This window comes from Falco biarmicus, chromosome 8 (genome assembly GCF_023638135.1).
Source record: "Falco biarmicus isolate bFalBia1 chromosome 8, bFalBia1.pri, whole genome shotgun sequence".
Lineage (NCBI taxonomy): Eukaryota > Metazoa > Chordata > Aves > Falconiformes > Falconidae > Falco > Falco biarmicus.
The window spans coordinates 18,273,607-18,292,043 of NC_079295.1; the positions used below are offsets into that span (position 1 = coordinate 18,273,607).

Sequence of the window (18,437 nt, forward strand, 5' to 3'; positions counted from 1 at the left end):
TATTAATGCTTTGCTTGAAACAGCATCAAAAGGTTACAGTGAGCCACACACTCAATGAGCCTTGTAAGGCTTTTATTTCTGCTCATCATATATGGCCAATTTGTTAGGTAGCTGCCGTTTGCGGGCATCGTTTCATGGTGCATTACCTCTGCAGAACCAGGGCATTTGCTTCTGCAGGTGACAGAAATGTGAACTGTTGGAGTTCTTTTTTGCTATTCGCTGTTGGCTGTTGCCTCTTCTCAAGGTGTTGCTTTGTCCTCTGGACCTTATCGGATATATGTCCACGTCTACTACTACACTGTCTTCTCTGCTAGCAATTTTGTCAAAGATTTTGGAAGTGATCCAGCAGACACTGTAAAGAGTTCCTTCATTGTTTCCAAAGAAAAATTACTTTCAGGATGAAATGGTAGCTACTGCAAGTGTGTTGGGAGGGGTTGACAGCTGCATTCCCTGCTTCACAGGGTTTCTGGGAAGGAAACCTCATTAATATTTGGGAGTGGGTGAGATGTTATAGTCATGGAAATCACGCACACACTCAGAGGATATAAAAAGCACAGCTCAAATGATTTTCACCTCAGAACACTGAGGTGATGCAGGTTTTTCCTACGTATAGTAGTGAGACCTGAAGAGCAGTAGTCAGCAAAAAGAAAGGAGGGAAAACCAAGGAGGTGTGATAACTTGTGACTTGTAAGAGTTTAATTTATGATGAAAATATTTATAAAAATCACGTGGTGTCAATAGGTGGGCTGCAAGGAAGTCTGGGAAGATCAAGGTCATTCTTTGAAAGCTGTTAGTCAAAATATCCTGCAAATAGAAGAAATATTAACATGGCAAGAAAGAGTAACTCAGAGAAAGGGGTTTAACTGCAGAATATTTACTAAATATCAGATTGAGGGAGGGAAGCTATGCAGTCCACAAACTACTCTTGCATGCTATTTTTATGCCTGGAGCACTGAAAGCCATGTTTTCAAATGCAGGTACTGCAGGCCCTGCTGCATTGGCAAGGTGCATAATCTGTCTCTGCCTTCTGAACAGACTTCCATGCAATAGAAGGATGACAGAGGACTCCACAAAAGTTTCTATTAATTTAGGCCAAGTTCTGGGATTTATCATTGAAATGTGGCTTTTAATCTTTCAACTCTCTTCTGGAATGGCCTATGTTGGATTCCATCTCGGAGTTAAACTATTTCACTTTCTCCATATTTTATTTTTAAAATTTTATCTTGGTTTAGCTAAAGAAATAGAAAACCTATAGAAATTGTATACTGGGGAAAAAAACCCTAAATCTAATATTCCATTTTGCAAATTAAGAGGATTTTTAACATTTTTTACATATGAAAAGTACTGTAAAACATATTGCATGATTTTAAAGAACAAGTGCAAAAATAGGGAAATATGAAACATTAAGGATTTGCAAATGTACTAGCATTATTATTATTATTATTTAAAATTTACTTGATACACATCCCTTTTACCTCAGGGCCTGACGAGATGCCTCAAGAGTAACACCCTGATTTACGGTCACTTGCAGATTAGAGGATAGGAGCAGAATGGAGCAAAACCTGCTGCACAGCCACTGATGTCATGGTATCTTCTGTAAGCCTCTAAAAATGTCAGTGTATTTTTAATGCGACCAGTCAAGATCATAATTTGAAGGTTATTTTGCATTATGTGAATTTTACTTCAGCACTCCAGCACTGTGGTTGCCAGTGAGGACACCTTACTTTTCTCAGGCTGTAACATTCAGGCAAATGAATATGATGTCTGAGAACGTATCCCACAGGACTCTGCCTCAAGCATTCTAATATTGAAATTGTGTTAAGGTTAAAAACAAAACAAGAAGTTCCGTGCAATCTTAAAAATTCAAGAAGTTTACAGTTGTACTTGATTTGATATCCTTTCTCTCCCCGTCCCCAATTCCATTGCATACAGAGGGTCCCCAGTGCAGCTTTGTGTCTGACTGCAATGTCAGCTTGTAGTGCTGGCCTGCCTTTTGTCTCCAAGCCATGAGTAAGATCACAGGAGATTATACCAGAAAATCTTGTATCTGCTGTATCATTAAACTTCAATTTGTGTCCTTTTTCAAACAAAGATGGTGATTATTGTCCTGGGCAAACCTATTTTCAAGTGTGAAGGTGATTGAGCAATGGGGATCCTTAATCAAAGCAACTGACTGCAGAGTGCACTAGAGGGCTGATACTTCAGCATCAGTTTGAGAAATTGGAAGAAGTGGTCAAAAATAAATTATTCCATGATTCACAGGAAAAGACTGCTGTCCTGGCAAAAGGATACGGGACATGTTTATTTGATGCTCTGTGACAGGTAAAACTCTTGGAAAAGATACATTTGAGCAACTGGTTTATTTGCGTGATCGGCGCTGATGCTGATGGCCTATGGTAAATGCGTATCTAAAAGGGTCGCAGGAAGAACCTGTACCTGGCAGGTCTAACACAGACAGCAAGGTCACAGATGGTTGGTTTAGTGACTTGTTCTACACCAGTACTGCAGTTTTAAAGTGATCTCCTGACTGTGTTAGTTCACTGCATACTAGGCTCTCAGAGCACTATATTGTTACAGCTTAGTCTTTAGAATAATCTGGAAGCTCAGATTGAAATGTGATTTAAATTGAACCAACACTTAATGCGACTTTAGGTTCTTGACCAACATGCGTGCAACCCCTTCCTACAAGCTCTTTCAGCTTATACCTAACACAGGCGTATCGGTAGCAAGATCATGAGCCATGCAGAGCTCTTTCAATGCCCTGCCATGGTTCTCTTGCTACAAAAGGTCGTGCCATGTGTGCCTGTGCACTTACTGTTGATTGTCGGTCCCTCATTCATTGCAGCTGTCACCTTCCCTTTCATCATTCGTGAAGACTTCTCCTAGTTCAAAATCTTGTCCAGTCTTTTGTCATCTGTCTTCTCCTTTGAATTCCTTCTTTTTCTTATAATTCTTTCTTTAAAAATGTCCTCTTTCCCATTTTACACTAATTTACCATAATGAGAGCTATGTCTTCTGCCTCCTGCTGATCAAGAGGAGAAACCTGAGGTCCCAAGATGGCAGGTCATTGATCTGTGTGGTGGAAGAGCCAGAAGCTGCTTGGAGCAGACAGGAGAACAGTTCAGTGGCTCTTCTGAGAGTCTGCCTCTTTCATGACTGCTGTTGGGGACAAGAAAGAAAGAATGAGGTGTTGAAGTCAAGGGAGTGAAAGCAGTGTTCTGGAAGGTGTGAAACAGCGATTGCACCTCAGGTACAGTGTGGCAGCCACATGCCCTGTATAAAGAGCCTGAAGAGACTGTCACATGGGAACACACTGCCAAGGTGGGCTTTCAGATCCTGGATGACAATGAAGGAGTCTCCAAAGGAGTGTGCACCCTCCAGAGCTGACCCAGGGTCCTTGTCCCTGGAATCTGCAGCCAAATCCAACAAGGACATGCTGACAGACCACTTCTTGTTTTTCCCTACTACAGCCAAGTAAAGATACTGATTTTTTTTTTTTTTTATATGTATCTCTGGGGAGAAGGGAGACTTCTGGTGATATTACAGCACTGGGGGCAGTGGTGTGGAGAAGCGATACCTGTCTCTGGTTTGACAGCATGGGCTGCTATGTTTTCGAAATCAATTCCTTCAGGACCTTGTGCTGTGACAGGAATCTTCCTGTAGCAGCTCCCTGTTGTGCAGCACTTGCCCAGGTCCTATGCTGTGTGTGATACCAGGCCCTGGTGCCCAAGTGAGTCAAATGTGCAGAACACCAAGATAATGCAGCTCTCTATTATGTATGGTCCTGGTCCATGGACTATGTGTGCCTCTCATGGGAACAGGCATGAGAACAGCTTGGTTTCTGGCATATCTGTGTGTGAAGGGGTCATTTCTGGAACTGTAGAGGTCCATCTGTGAGGACCCTCTGGAGCAGGAAATGGGTAAAGGGGTAAATGGCCCATCATAAGGGTGGAAGAGTATTGTCATTTTCTGAGCGGTGTTTCAAACAAAAGCTGGAGCCTGTGTGATAAAAATGAGAATTTTCAATCTCTCCCTTCTCTTGTCATTTGCTCCCTTCTCTTGTCATTTGCTCTCCGAGGAAACAGCTGCAGACTCTCATTCCTATCTTGTCCACCCCAGCAGCAGAGGGCAGACAGAGATGACATCTTTTCAGTAACCAAGACCTATGGAGCCAGTGGCAGCCCCTCAGAGGAAGGGAGGAAAACTCTTCAGGTTCTGGAATAAGTCATCAAAACCACTAGCAAAGACATAGGAAAGGTGATGTTGTCCTAAGGATTGATGCAATCTCACCAGCCTACACTCAAGTTCCTAAAGCTAGAGCTTCTTTGCATGGTAGACCACAAGAAAAGCCTCTCCAGTAGAAAGGAGTACCAGAAAAAAAACTTTGCTTCTGTTTTTCCCCAAAAGATGTTCACCAGGGTAAGCATACATGCATTAGAGATTGTCTCACAGGAATGTCTCCTGCTTCCCACTGTGGTGTTTTGTAGTACATGATGCCATGCAGACAATTTGGTCGTCATGGTGTCACTTGGAAGCAATATGAAGAACAGTGATTATATATAACGAGTCTGGGTACCAAGTCTCTGTGCACTGAACCTCTCCTATTGCACTGAACCACCTGCTCTTGCAGACAGCAGCGTTCAGATCTGGTGAGGTTTGAGCACCCAGGCTCAGAACAAGGAGCAAACCCCTGTTCCGGGTGACTGTACAGCAGCAGGAGTTTTTGCTATGGATGGCAAACAATGGTTCTGAAACATGTAAATCCTTCTTAACCACTCTTCAGTTAGTGTTGAAAGAGTATTGAGGGGAGGGGGATGCTTCCTAAATTTATGTGGGACTTGAATTCTGAAGTGTTACATGCCGTCATTTGTACCATGTGAAGGGTCACTGAAACTGGGAACAGTGACGGAGTATCCTCATATCCTGTAGTCACAGCCTGGTTACACGGGGAATCAGCATCGAGCACAAATCAGTTTAACAACCCCGTTCCAGACAAACAAGCATGGTTGGGTGGGGGTGGGTGTTCAATACTTCCCGCTTTTTAACATCTTCTAAGTATGTCACACGATTTGGTGCTTATGTGAAAGGGACAAGCAGGATGTGGTACTTGCTTTTTGAGGTACCGTGACCTGGAATAGGGAAATGCATGACCAGAATACACAGAGGAATGCTCAGCAGTGTGAACCTTCAAGTAGCAGTTATACAAGATGGAGTTATCTTTTTAAAGCAAAACAAAGCACTGCTATTTATAACCCTGCTGATAAATGACTTTATGAAAAGGATTTTAAACCCTCGTGGTTCTTTAGCACTCAAAATTCAACTCCCCTGCTGAATTTTTCTGTTCTGGTTAAACCCTCCCCAATAGCAGATGTCTAAAGTAACGTGCTATTAGAAATGTGACTGTGTAGCATACTTCTGTATTTGTTCTGAATATAGCTTTCTGAAATTTGTGTCCATTTAAATAAACTCTTCCAAACAATAACAATATGGCTTTAATGTTTTGATGTGGTTAATCTGATAGATTGTGTCTATTTAATTAGTCTCCTGTTAAATGAATGACTCATACTGATCTTTTTGCATCACTGCTGGCTGATTACTTTTGATGAGATTAAACAGAGATGTTTCACTCTTCAAACATGGTCCTAAGAACCCAGTTACACCACTATAACTGCCTCTTTGAATAATCTCTGTGATTTTTAATTGATGTTTTAATTTCACAAGTTTAATATAGACATCTGTATTCACGTATAAACATTGAAAAATAATTAGAGAAACGGTCTTTTAATACAGCTAAATTGTAAATGTAAGTTAAGTGCAGAAGTTAGCGATATGGGACAAAACTGTCATTGTAGTTGCCTTAGTGGACTGGTTTGCAGCTGCATGAGACTTAGATGTAGATTACAATCTGCATCTTAAGCTCCCTTCTTTACAGGGAGAAATGTAGCCCGTCTCACATCTATATTTGGTGCAGAGTGCATACTCCACTGTGCTAACACACCGCATCAGAAAGGAATTTAAAATGCTCCCAAGGAATTTAGCAACAAAAGTCCTGCTGGCTTTCCTTACATGCATGGGCGAGGGAACATGCTAATCTTGTGCAATAAACTGTTCTCTTTCTACTGCTGCTGATGGAGCCTGAGCAATGGGCTAATGAACTACCCAATGTCTCTTCATTCTCTTGACAGAGATGAATACACTGGGCCACGGTTTTCTCTGTTGACAAGCTTGCAGTTGGGCTGACTAGTGTACGTGCCACCTGAAGCTGTTAAAACTGCTTCACTTTTGAATTCATCAGACTACATCTCCACAGGCTGTGAGGCGTTTCTTTTGGACACACACCCACTGAGACAGAAATGTTGAGCTTCCCCGGGGGTGCTGATGGGGTAAGTCCACTCTCCGGCTGATTCTGAGGAAACTGAAGTGGAGATAGTCTCCCCAGCATCTCTTCAGTAAATTTAGGAGGATATGCTGGTCTTTTCAGCTGGGGCGTGAGAGAGAATGAGATGTGATCACTTTGCACTTCACACTTGTGTATTTTGTGTTTTAATCTTTTCACCCCATCCAACAGTTAAAACTTTCACTGTTTATATTTTTCCATTATGTTTAGACTTGAATAGTCATCAGGTCACTTTTTTCTTTCAGTCTTTCCTGTAGCTGTCACTTTAAGGAAAGTTGTAAATCCAACTTCTATTTTTTATTGGCTGTGAGAGCGAAATAAAATTAAACTTGTGAAGAAGAATGATACCAAGTAATTAATGTGTTTGGATTTAGAGACATCTGTTCTGATGAGTTGGCTTAGAGGTACATCTGTTAATCAGTCAGAGCTGCCAATGGCTTCAGAATTATCGCTGGGACTTGTGCTCCCCGCTCCCTCTCTTTCTCTTCCTTTCCCTGAAGTGCTTGTTGTCCTCTTCCTCCAGTTTATTGATGTATGAAACCACCTCAAGCTCATCTGCAAGTAACAAATCTGAAGTAGTAAATTTGTTGCGTGGTGTTACATTGAATAAGGAAAGGAGGTTCCTTCTGAAAGCACTAATGTTTAAACACAATCCAGAACAAAAAAATCTGTTTTACTGCAGGGGTTCTGGAGTGGGGATCCCAGCACCTCAGTTTGCTCTGCTGCCCATCTTGAGTCATGTGCTAAGGTAACAAGATAAAAAAGCAGATCAGATGAGCAGGTTACCACCAAGCTCTGTTTATTATTTCTGTGTATTTGAAAACAATTGGGGTGACTGCAAAATCTTCAGGAATTCAAGTACCATGATACCTAGTGAATAAAAACATAAGTTGTTCCTATGTGTTGGCATTTCTCTTTACCCTGTGTATAAGCCAGGTAAAGAACAGGAAGACATTTTAAAACAACAGATGCTAGAAAGAATAGTCTTTGTTTATGTAACATTTAGAAGCTGGAGTTCTAAATTTAAAGGCTACATGAGCTTTCTTAAAATAAAAGTGGAGGCTGAAGTGATATAAGATGTGGTTGTAAGCCCTAGTCAAATTTGGTGGATCTATTCTATCCTTTAATAACTAATAGGGATTTTAGTACTATTTTGACAAGTACTAGATACAAACAGTATGTGTACTTCATGGAAATCCTCTAGGATCCAAAAAGAGGGATACAGGGAAGAGAATGTTTTGGGATGAAAGAGTGGGACATGAAAAATTTATGACCAGTGGACTGAAATGTATCAGCTGTCATTGCTTCCCGGGTCTGTTTACTGTATGGGTTTTTTTAAAAAATGTTTTAAATGTCCTTGGAAGCAAGCAAATGGTGATTTTAGTCTTACCATTGGACTGAATTAACAATGTTAAACTGTTTGCTGGTTTCTTGAACTCCAGTACACGGTTGGTTTTACACTTTAGCAGTGTTGTGCTTTTTCTTTCACAGAGGCATATTCAGTGTGACAGGGATGAACCGGGATACCTTTGCTTCTGGTCTTTGCTTTGTGTGATGGTGCTTTTTGGGTAGCTTTTTCTCTTCATGCTGTTTTCCTTGGGTAGTATAAAGTGTCTTCAGGACAGGTGATGAAGGAGCAAGAGTAGAAGGGTTTTGTTAGGGTGATGCACAGGAAGAATGGGAAGGTAGGAGCTATAAGGCTTCATTATACTCATATGTTTTTAAATTAAAATGAATCTGGGAACTATCAAACAATAATCCAGGCAATATGGACCATGGTCCATTCTTGACGTATTTTGCTGGATGGGGGGTAGGGAGGGGGGGTGACTTTTATCCCTTGGGAACTCTTTTACAGCTGTTTCCTAGCCGTTTACTGGGACTTAAGTGCCTTTTCCTGTGGTGGCAAAGATGGCACAACCCCCTTCTGGGAACCACCAGGATCCTGGACTGGTTTACGGCTGCCTTTTCTTAAGCTTGTGGACTCTAAGCTGATGGGCTTCTGCCCATGCTTCAGCCGTTACCTACCTGAAGTTAATCTCATTTACCCTGGCTGGCCCTTTCCTCCCCTCTTGCAGCTAATAATAACCTCGCTTTTGGGAGCAGGGAGAGTTTCCTTCCCTCTCCTGCCCTGCCTCCATAGCTTTGGCAGCAGAAGCTCCTCACTGTTGTGCAGGGAGTGAGGCCAGGCTGCCCTTCACCCCTGAGTGGTCCAGGGGTCGTGGGAGGACAGACTTGCCTTGGCTGTGGCCGGTGTCCGAACCTCATAGCCTCGCTAGTGCAGCAGGGTAGCCTGTGCTATGACTTGCTCTGCCTCTGGGTGCTGGGAAGTTAGTTTGTGTCTGGCCCCAACTTGTCCTGCCTCTCTGGCCCCAAGTAAAAGGGTGATGTCTGCCTCAGTTTCCTTCTGTTTTCTGGCAGCCTTCACAGTGCAGTCCTCTGCGAGAAACACTTCTTTCCAATTAAGTGTAAAGAAACAGACAGTATTACAGGTTACTGTTCCCCACATGATGTTCATGTACTTTTTGACCTCTGGGAGGAGGCATCTGTTTCTTGACTTCCTCCCTGACTGCTACAGCAGCTGGATGGTTTTTACTGTACTTGGTTTTGGTTTTTAGAAATGACAAAACTTGGTTAGGATTTCAACCAATTTGTCATCCTAGAAACTCACTCAACCAGTGTGGGGTAAAGAGGAACCTCTCCCAGGAGAAACACTTACCTCCTGCTCAACCCTCACCCTTGTCTGTGACCTCTGTGGCTGCACAGTCCCCTCCTCGTGAGCCTAGGGAGACTTGCAGATTGCTTACTTTCGTGCCCCCATGCCATCATTCCTGACGATACCTGAAAATGGTGCTTACTTAAAAGGTGAGGTGGTAGGAGCTGGCAAAAAGCAGAAGCCACAGACCTGGAGAGGTCTGACTTCTTTGTTCCTCATTCAGGTGGGGCTGCCAGAAGGAAGTAGTGTTTTTGCGCCTGTTTTGAAGCCACACAATACCCATCAGTGTGAGGGATGCTTCCTTCCCTCCCTTGCTGTGTACACTTGTCCCCCCAGGCAGGCGACAAGGGAAGGAAAGAAGACCTGTTACATTTACAAACCAGTCAACGTGAAGGACCTCACATCTCTGAGGCTGTGGGGAGTGAACCTTGTCTCTCCCAGAGGCATTTTCGTAGTGTGCTGGCAGCTCCAAAGCTCTGAACAAAAGGCAACTTATATTCAAGAAAGATGGGCCCTTTTCCCATGTGTAACTGTCACACCTGTGGTTAGTGCCCTTCCCCTGCCACACGTGAGAAAAAGCTGCTGGTGAGACATGCTCAATCTTGAAAATGAATTTACCTCTCAAATCCTTGTTAGATACAGTTGTTAGAGATAATACTTGACACTATGTACACTGGAGAGACTTTATCTTTTTGACTCTTTCCCTGAGATTGTTTCCTTTGTTCATCTGTTCAGTTTCGTAGCTTCTTGTGGACAGCTGGTGAATGCTCGTTTCCTCTTGTTATTCTTACTCTCATCATTCACATAGCAGTAGCAAAGGGAAAATATTTCTTTCTACTGACACAGATACCCTGCCTGTTTCTGGCTTCTAGCAGGATTTTTGTTTGTTTGCTTCAGGCAGAGGAACAGATGATGGATAGGTAAGTAAACAAGACCAAGAGAGGCACGCTTATTAGATTGTGTTTCCCTGGGCATAGCTGAAATAGATCATCATCTAATGCCAAAATCCTTGGCTTTTTCTCCCAGAGTTATGCTGGAAGATCTTTTCTGATTCCTTTCTACCTTTTCTCTGCTTGCTACTCTGATGTTTCCCTGTCTCTATCTTGTAGGCTTAGCATAAGCCAAATAAATAGAATATCCATCCATTTGTTATCAGGCATTTTGAATCACTTGACTCAGCTGCTGCCAAACTTGTTTATGGTCAACTTCTTGAGTGTGGTGTTTTTCCATGATTTCCAGCTGTCAGCACTACAAAAAATGATTCCTCATTTAACCTGAGTGAAAAACAGCTCTTAAGTCTGGCTACCTTAATGAGATGATGGATTGGCCCAACTTGTGCTGTGAAAAAGTACACTTAAAATGTGCTTTTGAGAGAACAAAACCTGAATGGCACACTGACATAGCACCAAAATTGGTTTGTAACGCACTAACGAGATCAGACTGGGTTTTTTCCCCAATCAGTTTTTCCAGCAGTCAAGTCCTGTTTGTTCTGTGCTGCCTGCAGCATGACAAACCCAAAGTTGCTTGTCTTCTGGAATGTCTTTTTTTAAATCTTGAGTATTTAGCAAGTTTTGTATAATGGATCTATCTTCTATTCAAACCAAAATAGGCCTCTTTTCTGTTTCAGTTTTGAGGTTTTCCTCCAGACTTCTACCCTCCAGTTTTTGAGTGGCCATTAAATTTCAAACATTTTGTTCTGCCATACCTATTACATGAATACCCACATGAGTCTCATGAATACCTATATAATGTTTCAGTGGCAGGGGGTCCACTGGCCTCTCAGGTGTTATGAGGAGTTTCAGAAAACTATGTGATATTTGTTCCCTTGTTGGCAACTTGAGAGCTTGTGGTTCTGTTTTGGCACAAGGGATAGGAAAGTTGTTGGTTTGATTTGCCAAGCCCATTTATTTCAGCACAAACCACTGCAATGCTTTTCTGGATACCCCATTTGAAAGTTGTGGTTTGAAGATGGGGATCAGATTAAGATAATAATCTACCAACAACTGGGGTGGGGAGGAATGAACAAACAAATGAAAAAAAAAAACCCAAACCTTGACACATCTGTTCAAATTCCCTGGAACTACCCTAATTTTCTTCCAGTCCAAAATATTTAAGAATTTGCTTCCAGATCATGGTTTCATTTCAGGTGTGTCTGTCCTAGTTTGCAATTAGCAAATCTATTTTGTATAAAAAAGTATTTAAATGTTACATATTTTTAAACAAATCAAGTGAGCAGATGCTTAGAGGAGAGTTATGTGTGTAGTTTCTTGGTGGATTTGTGTTTCCAGAGAGACTTGCAAACCTAAACACCAGTGTCACTTTCTCAGCTGTTCTGTGGAAGGAAATTTAACAGCTGCTGTCTCCTACTGTAGGCTACTTGTGGCATGTTCTGGGCTTCTGGCAATAGAATTAATATGCCAAACCAATACTGTGATTTAAGTGTGTCTTAAATTTCCCTGCACTGAATTAAAAACTTAAGTGGAGTTTAAAAAAGTATTAGAGAGATCTTCCTTATGCTCATTTAGAACAAAATGAAGACTATACGAACATCTGATTAAATTGGAAAGCAAGTAAATTAATCTTAGGCAGGAATAAAACACTCCTTAAGAAGCCACACAAAGTGTTTGGTTTCCTTCTGTGGTTGTTTTGGTCACTGTACTTTTAAATATTTTTGGATTAAAAATCCCATTCTGTTTTAATTTAGCATCTGACTTATATACACATGTTCATCCTGTTTAAATACTTTGACTGAGAGGAAGAGTTGTGTTAGGCAAATATATTTAGTAACTAGTAAATGAGAAAATATTTTGCTTGTAGAACTTGAAAACGTACATTGTATAGTTGCATTTTTTGAGACTTCAAAATATGGGGTCTGTCTGTTTAGACTCAATAGTAATTTTTTTTTTTCTAGCTGTTTTAATTTGAGAATATTTTTTCCTTCCGTTAGCCAGTGTCAGGTGATGTTCATGGAAGAAGCCTTTCACACTTCAGATGGTGACAAAAAAGAACAGGCACCTTAATGCTACCAAACTAGGGGTGTGTCAAATCTCTCTCAAGAATGATAAACTCAATGGAGTTGTCTATTTTTAACCTCCTGTTCTTTCCTTTTGGCAGAGTAATCAGTGTTAGCTGAGCCGTTTCACTGAATGAATCTAAGCGAGACTGTTGCTTTCTGAAATGAACTGCGGACCTTGCAAGAGCATTTCAAGTCTGCTTTAACATATGAAGTCCCATTTTGAAACACCATGTCAAATGAAGCCAGTTCAGAGCAGAAGCTTTCTACAACAACAGTCAGTTCGGTTGCTGTCCAGGCTGGGGATACCAGTATTGTTATAGCAGTACTTAAGGTAAGGCAGCAACTGCTAGCATGTCTGTTCTTGGTTTTCTGCTGCTCAGTGATTACCACTTCTTTTAAATGTTCTGTGCAAATTGTTAGCTAGCATAAAAGGATAAGGCCAGGTCATTTAATCAGTTAGTATCTAACAGCTTCCTTGGAAGTTAATACTTGTTTCTGTTTGTGTTATGTTGTGTTTTGTTTTTAAATAGAATACATAATTTGGCCAAAATATGTAGGCTCTTAGAGGCAAGGAGTTCCTCTTACTCTGTTTAAAAACTAAGAGATAAATGCAGAGTGCTGTGAAAATAAGCATGATGTTACCTTTAATCATAGCTGAGATTCCTCAAGATATTTTTAAACTGTATTTAGCAATAATTTTACATAATTAGTAGTCTACCAACTCCATAACTGCAGATTGCATGTCTTTTTTTGAAGTGTTTGCTGGGGGGAAAAAAAAACCCTAAACCTGATAACGAGTGGTTATTTTTGAAAGCTGTGAATTCATATTCCCATGTGTCGTAGTGGAAGCCCTCATGTGTATATAGCTGCCTACAAGCACCTGAAGGCCTGTTCTGAGAGCTGCAACCCACACCTACGGTTTGCACAAAACTTGGCACAGGGAGTAAAGCTGGATGCCGAATCCCAGCTGGAATTTATTAGCAGTTTGATTCTTCATTCTCCAGGCAACTTGGAAATCACAGTAGCCTCAGCCACTAGTTTGTAATGCAGAATAAGGTGATAATGAGTCCGGCTGTCACCGAATCAGGGCAGTTATGCGGGATGGGGTTAGCTCAGTTGTGCAGGTGGGAAGGTTTCCTCCTATCAGTACTCACCCTTCCCTGGAGGACTGTACTGCTGCACAGGTGTAATTTTGTTGCAAGGAGACTTAAGTCCAGGGTGAAGACATTTATTTTTCCCCTGTGTGCCGTGGGAGTGATGCTAGCCTCCAGTGACATCACTGCTCCATTCCTTATCACCATCCTCTCCGAGTCACGCTTCTCAGGCCAGCAGTTCTGCAACACAGTGAGAAACAAATTAACTGTGCTTTGGGTTGCTGTCAAGATTCCTTTCCTTGGGTACCCTCCAGGGCTCAATGGGAGATAGCTGCTTGGGTTCCTATTCCAAAGGCTGTTAGCTGTCCCTGCTGCTAGCTGTGCAATCTCTCTCTATATATATATTCAGTATAGAGGTATGTTGGATCTGTGTGGTGGAAATAAGATTTGAGGTTATGGTTTTTGCATCTGCTGTAACATACTTGTACCTCCCACCCACCCCCCAGCTTCCTTAGCCATCTGTGCAATCTTCAGCTGAAGGGGGAGAGGAGCTGGAGAAACCTTTTCAGCTCATCCTCATTACTCTTCACAGGCAAAACCAAAAACGCAGTACCTACTGGATAAGACTAGAATCTGGTATTTTGATACCTGTTTCAAAAAGTTTGCTATATTCTCTGTGTCTTCACTCCGCAATTGAATACATGTTTGTGGGTCCATGTGCTCCTGTGACCATGGGGAGGGTCCCTGTGCTCCTGTGACCATGGGGAGAACGTGTGACCTGAGAGTCTGCGTGAGTGCATCAATGAAGGAAAGCCTGTGTTTGCTGAAGGCTATAATTGTTTACTTATTACAGTGTGGAAAATGGGTGAAGCTTCAGCTGGCTGAATCAACGCCAAATTTATTAGAAATCGGCAGCAATCAAGATGAGGCTAAAAAACTACTGCAAGATCACGAATTCCTCCTAGCTAAACTGAAGGTAAGACGTGGTAAGACCACACAGCAGTACACCCCGTCATTACAGTCCAGGTACAACAGCTGACTGAGCTGCCTGGGCCTCCTGCACACAAGGCTGTGAGGTTACACTCCACACAGAGAAAAATATGTTCGGCCTTTGTCAGTGCAGCAGATCAAAGCCAGGCGTCTGCGCTGGGAAAATGCACCCAGCGTTAATTACAGTTTTCTGACAGCAGCAGTAAAGATGCACTGTTTCTTCCACTTTATAAGTGACTGTTAAGTCAAGTGAAAAATTCCTATAGCCCTCTGTAATGGCTAAATATAATGGAATGTAAATTTTCTTTTTTATTTCTCCTATGTTATGAAAAGTTTGGTTAGTTTATAGCAGCTGTAAACACAAGCAAGGTTTTTGTAAGTGTGAAGCAGATATTTCAGGCATAGTTTTATTGAATATTAGTCGATGTAAGATACAGTAAGAATGATATCATAACATTAAATATGCCTTGTCTTGAGCTAGGAAGATGAGGTAAGTAACAGACCTAAATCAGATTTTAGCATTCTTGAGAGCAGGTTATAACAACAGTGGCATTCGGACACAGTGTGACATGTTTGCATGGAAAAGCTGAATTATTTTATATGGATGTTTGACACTGAGAAGAGTTTAAAGGCACCTAAAAAGAAATTTTGTTTTCATGTTTTCATAGGGCAGAATGACTATGCCTGTAGATAAATTCTTCTACAATCTTCCTCTAATTCCTCTAAAATAAATTCTATTTTTTTTGACATCACCTAAAATTCAGATCTGAAAGAGTAAACATGATCTAGATAGGATCAAGTGTATTTGATTTAATGCTAGTTGACTATATGCTTCCCCAGTCATAAATTTAAAATGTTACACAAGATAATTTAATGCGGTATAGGAGAATGTATTCTAATATGGTGCATAGTGTGGATTTTGAATAGTATGAAGAACAGTATTAACAAAACCCCAACTGGCCCAAAAACCAGAGAGTGTGATTCTACTATCTTTACTGATGCAAGTGCCTCATCTTTATTGCCATCAGTGCTACACTCAGGCATTCCTGGAACAAGCTGCTATATCCTGTTTGAACAACTCAGAATTAGCTGAATTCTTATACACTGACAACAGGAAGAAGCTGAGTGTTGTGTCCTGACTGTGAAAAATAAATTTTGAAGAGTGGAAAAAGAAAACATAATTCCAATCTCTAAAAGAAAAATAAAAGTTCAAATAACATTTTATCATTAAGTCAAACTTTAGTGTGTTATGTATTTATATTAAATATTGTTTGCTAAGGGGAAGAAAATTATATAAATATTGTTCTGAGACCTTGCAGGTGTTACTGAAAACTTGTAAGGACATGAAAAAAGACAGTAAACCAAAAAAGTCCTCTCCACAGACTCCATCTTGAAATCATTGTATTAAAGAAAACAGAAAGGAGAAAAAAAAAAAAAAAAAAAAAAAGCCATGATAAATGATGTCTCTAGATGCATCCCCAAACTGCTATTCCATTTTTCTTTTTAAAATCTTTATGTTCTGTATATGCTTCTTTTCATTAAAAAATTACTTGAAATGCTTTTAGGTATTTTTTTAACGATTTCTGTTCTCTGATGCTCACTCAAATGTTTGACTTTGTTTTCCTTTTAGTCTAGTTGCACAAAACCTGGTTTGTTTTTCATTTAGCAGCATTTAAATGTTTTCTGCTCACAATAATCAGAAAGCATTTACGTGTTTTCTGCTCACAATAATCAAATATTTTAGTTAATATTGGTGAAAATGCTATTTTCCACTTGTATTTGTGAAGTCTTGTGACTGATTGCTTGAACCCAGATGACTGATCCATATCTGGATCCCCAAAGCTTAACAGATTATATCAGATCAGAAAATCTATTCTACATAAAGTGTTAAAAAAATTCTTCTCATCCAAATATATCAGGAACAAATAGTCATTATTTCATGCTTTATACCTGGAGTCCTTGCAAAATTCAGCATTGATTAATGAACATTCTATAAAAGGATTAAGTTAAAAGTGACTATTTTTTCCTCAATAATTTAAGAGCTGCAACAATACAGGACTGCAATGTCATTACAATTAGTACTGACTGTGCATTTTTCAGACATGACCCTTTCTGTCTTATAATAAGCTGTTAACACTTGTCACTAATTATTCAGCCTTAAGTTACTAAATCCACTCATCAAAATTTTTTTACAAGAATGATTCTTAGTCTTTGAAGAATGGATTATAGAAACTTTTTCTATTGGCGTTTGTATGAATTATGCATAATTTATGTGAAGATGGATAAAGACGTAGTAATCTCTGTCTTCAACATTTATGGACATAAAGATTTAGTTACTTATGAGAGGATAAAGAAGAATTTAGAAATGTGGCAGGAATGGGGTTGAAAAGATGATACAAAATTGCAGTTGCTAGATGGTTCTTGTTTTGATGGTGTTCAGTATATGTAATCACGTTTGATCTTTTACCCTTACTGAGCAGAGAGTGAGTAAATTTAAACAATATTTAATTGTACAAATACATGAACATTCTCCCAGCTATGGTCTTATGCAGTGCAGTTTTTAATTCTTCCATATTGGCTACAAATTATTATTTTCATTTACTATTTTGTTCCAGCTGACTATCAATGACAGACTGTGTCAGCTGATAACATAACATAGCTTATAACATTAGATCTTGGCATTTGGAATGCATTATGACTAGTCTAAAAAAAGGTAAAGATGAACCTAGGGTCTTGTGCTCAATAAAACTTTTTCCTGTTACGTGGCAACATTGTGATATTTTATCTAAGAATTACATATATTTTAAAACACTTATAGGCAGTTACAACACTGTAGTAATGCTAATATGGCATATAGCAAAGCAGAAACATCTTGGTAGAACAACACTCTTATGAAAATGAAGGCTTCCATAAAATAAATTACAAATATCCATCAAAAAATACCTTCCAGTTCAAAACAGCGTATTTGTTACACTTAATATTCATATTGTTGATGATATGAATTGCTTCAATGGTGAAACTTGAATTTGAAAAGTTGCTGAATGCCATATTAGCTTCATTTGCTTTTTATCAGTCTAACTTTTCAAAGTAAAAATATTAGAAATTTATATTATAGCAAGAGGACAAAAAAGTTTGGTTTTTCTTTTCTGTGCTTCATTAGAAAGAAGGGAGGATAGAACCCTTATGGTTTTTAATTTTAGAGCTGGGATGGTTTACAAATAGAAAACAGTGCAATTAAGAATTTTTCCACTTGGATCCCCAGGAAATTGATATAATTTTGTATATTGTGGAATTTTTCAGTCACCTGAATTGGAAGTATAACGAGGCAGCTTTGAATTGCCTTTCTTTATTTCTCTTTTATTGTTGTATTAAAAAAAACCTAAAAAGTCATGTTTCCTGACAGATATTAATACTGGATACACATATGCTTAACTTTGCTGATTAGTTCAATTCAAAGTTAAGCATTTGTGCAGGACGGTCAGAATTCCCTGTACCAGCAATGATCTGAATGCAAAGCTAGTCTTGTTTAAAGGAAGAGTTAGATGATTAATACTAAATACATCTTTAGAATCAGTGCTGAAGAACGTATGGACTTTTAGAAGGTAATTTATGGAATAGTTGGCCATGCTGGCATTGTCCCATGTTATTTTGCAAACTCATTGTGGGTTTTGATCATCCTTTTGCTTTTTAGCGTCATTATCCTTGTCCCAGTGTATAGTTCAAATATTCAGGCCAACTTCTTTCATCAGCGTCACACGTTGGTGATTCACCAGTGTAAGTAAGGACAAAATTTGGCTCAGTGATCAGTTTATAGTACTTCTGATTCTAGAGGAGAAGGAACATAATTCAGTTTGCTATTCAAGGGAATTGTTTATGACTTAACAATGTTAACGAGAGTTAAAAAGACCTGAACAACTAGTTTGATACTCAGTAAGGCAGAAGGTACTTTAAAGGGAAATAGGAACAGACCCATTGAATAAGTAAGCAATGATTTTTGGAACATTTCTTTACTGCTTTTAATGTTCAGAATTATTGTGACACAAAACTAGTGTGTGTACTTTAGGGCATTAGGAAAAAACACATCCAAAATAGAATCCTTTGCTAGAATGCCCTCTATCACACTCATTACTGTTGTAAATTTTTTCTATTGAATTTGGGCATTGGGAACACCCCACTATTCTAAGAAAAAGCAGAATACAAGTTTTGAAAATCTCCCCATTTCAAATC

General features: G+C 39.8%; 1 protein-coding gene across 2 annotated transcripts in view; it reads left to right on the forward strand.

Moving 5' to 3' along the window:
- Positions 1-12,252: 12,252 nt before the first annotated feature.
- CCDC141 (coiled-coil domain containing 141) overlaps positions 12,253-18,437 on the forward strand; it is a 97,724-nt gene continuing 91,539 nt past the window's right edge. For both annotated transcript variants that reach the window (XM_056349453.1, XM_056349452.1), the window contains exons 1-2: positions 12,253-12,457; positions 14,074-14,196. In XM_056349453.1, the coding sequence (XP_056205428.1) occupies positions 12,356-12,457; positions 14,074-14,196 (225 nt within the window). In that variant the 5' untranslated portion in view covers positions 12,253-12,355. The remainder of the gene's footprint in view (positions 12,458-14,073; positions 14,197-18,437) is intronic.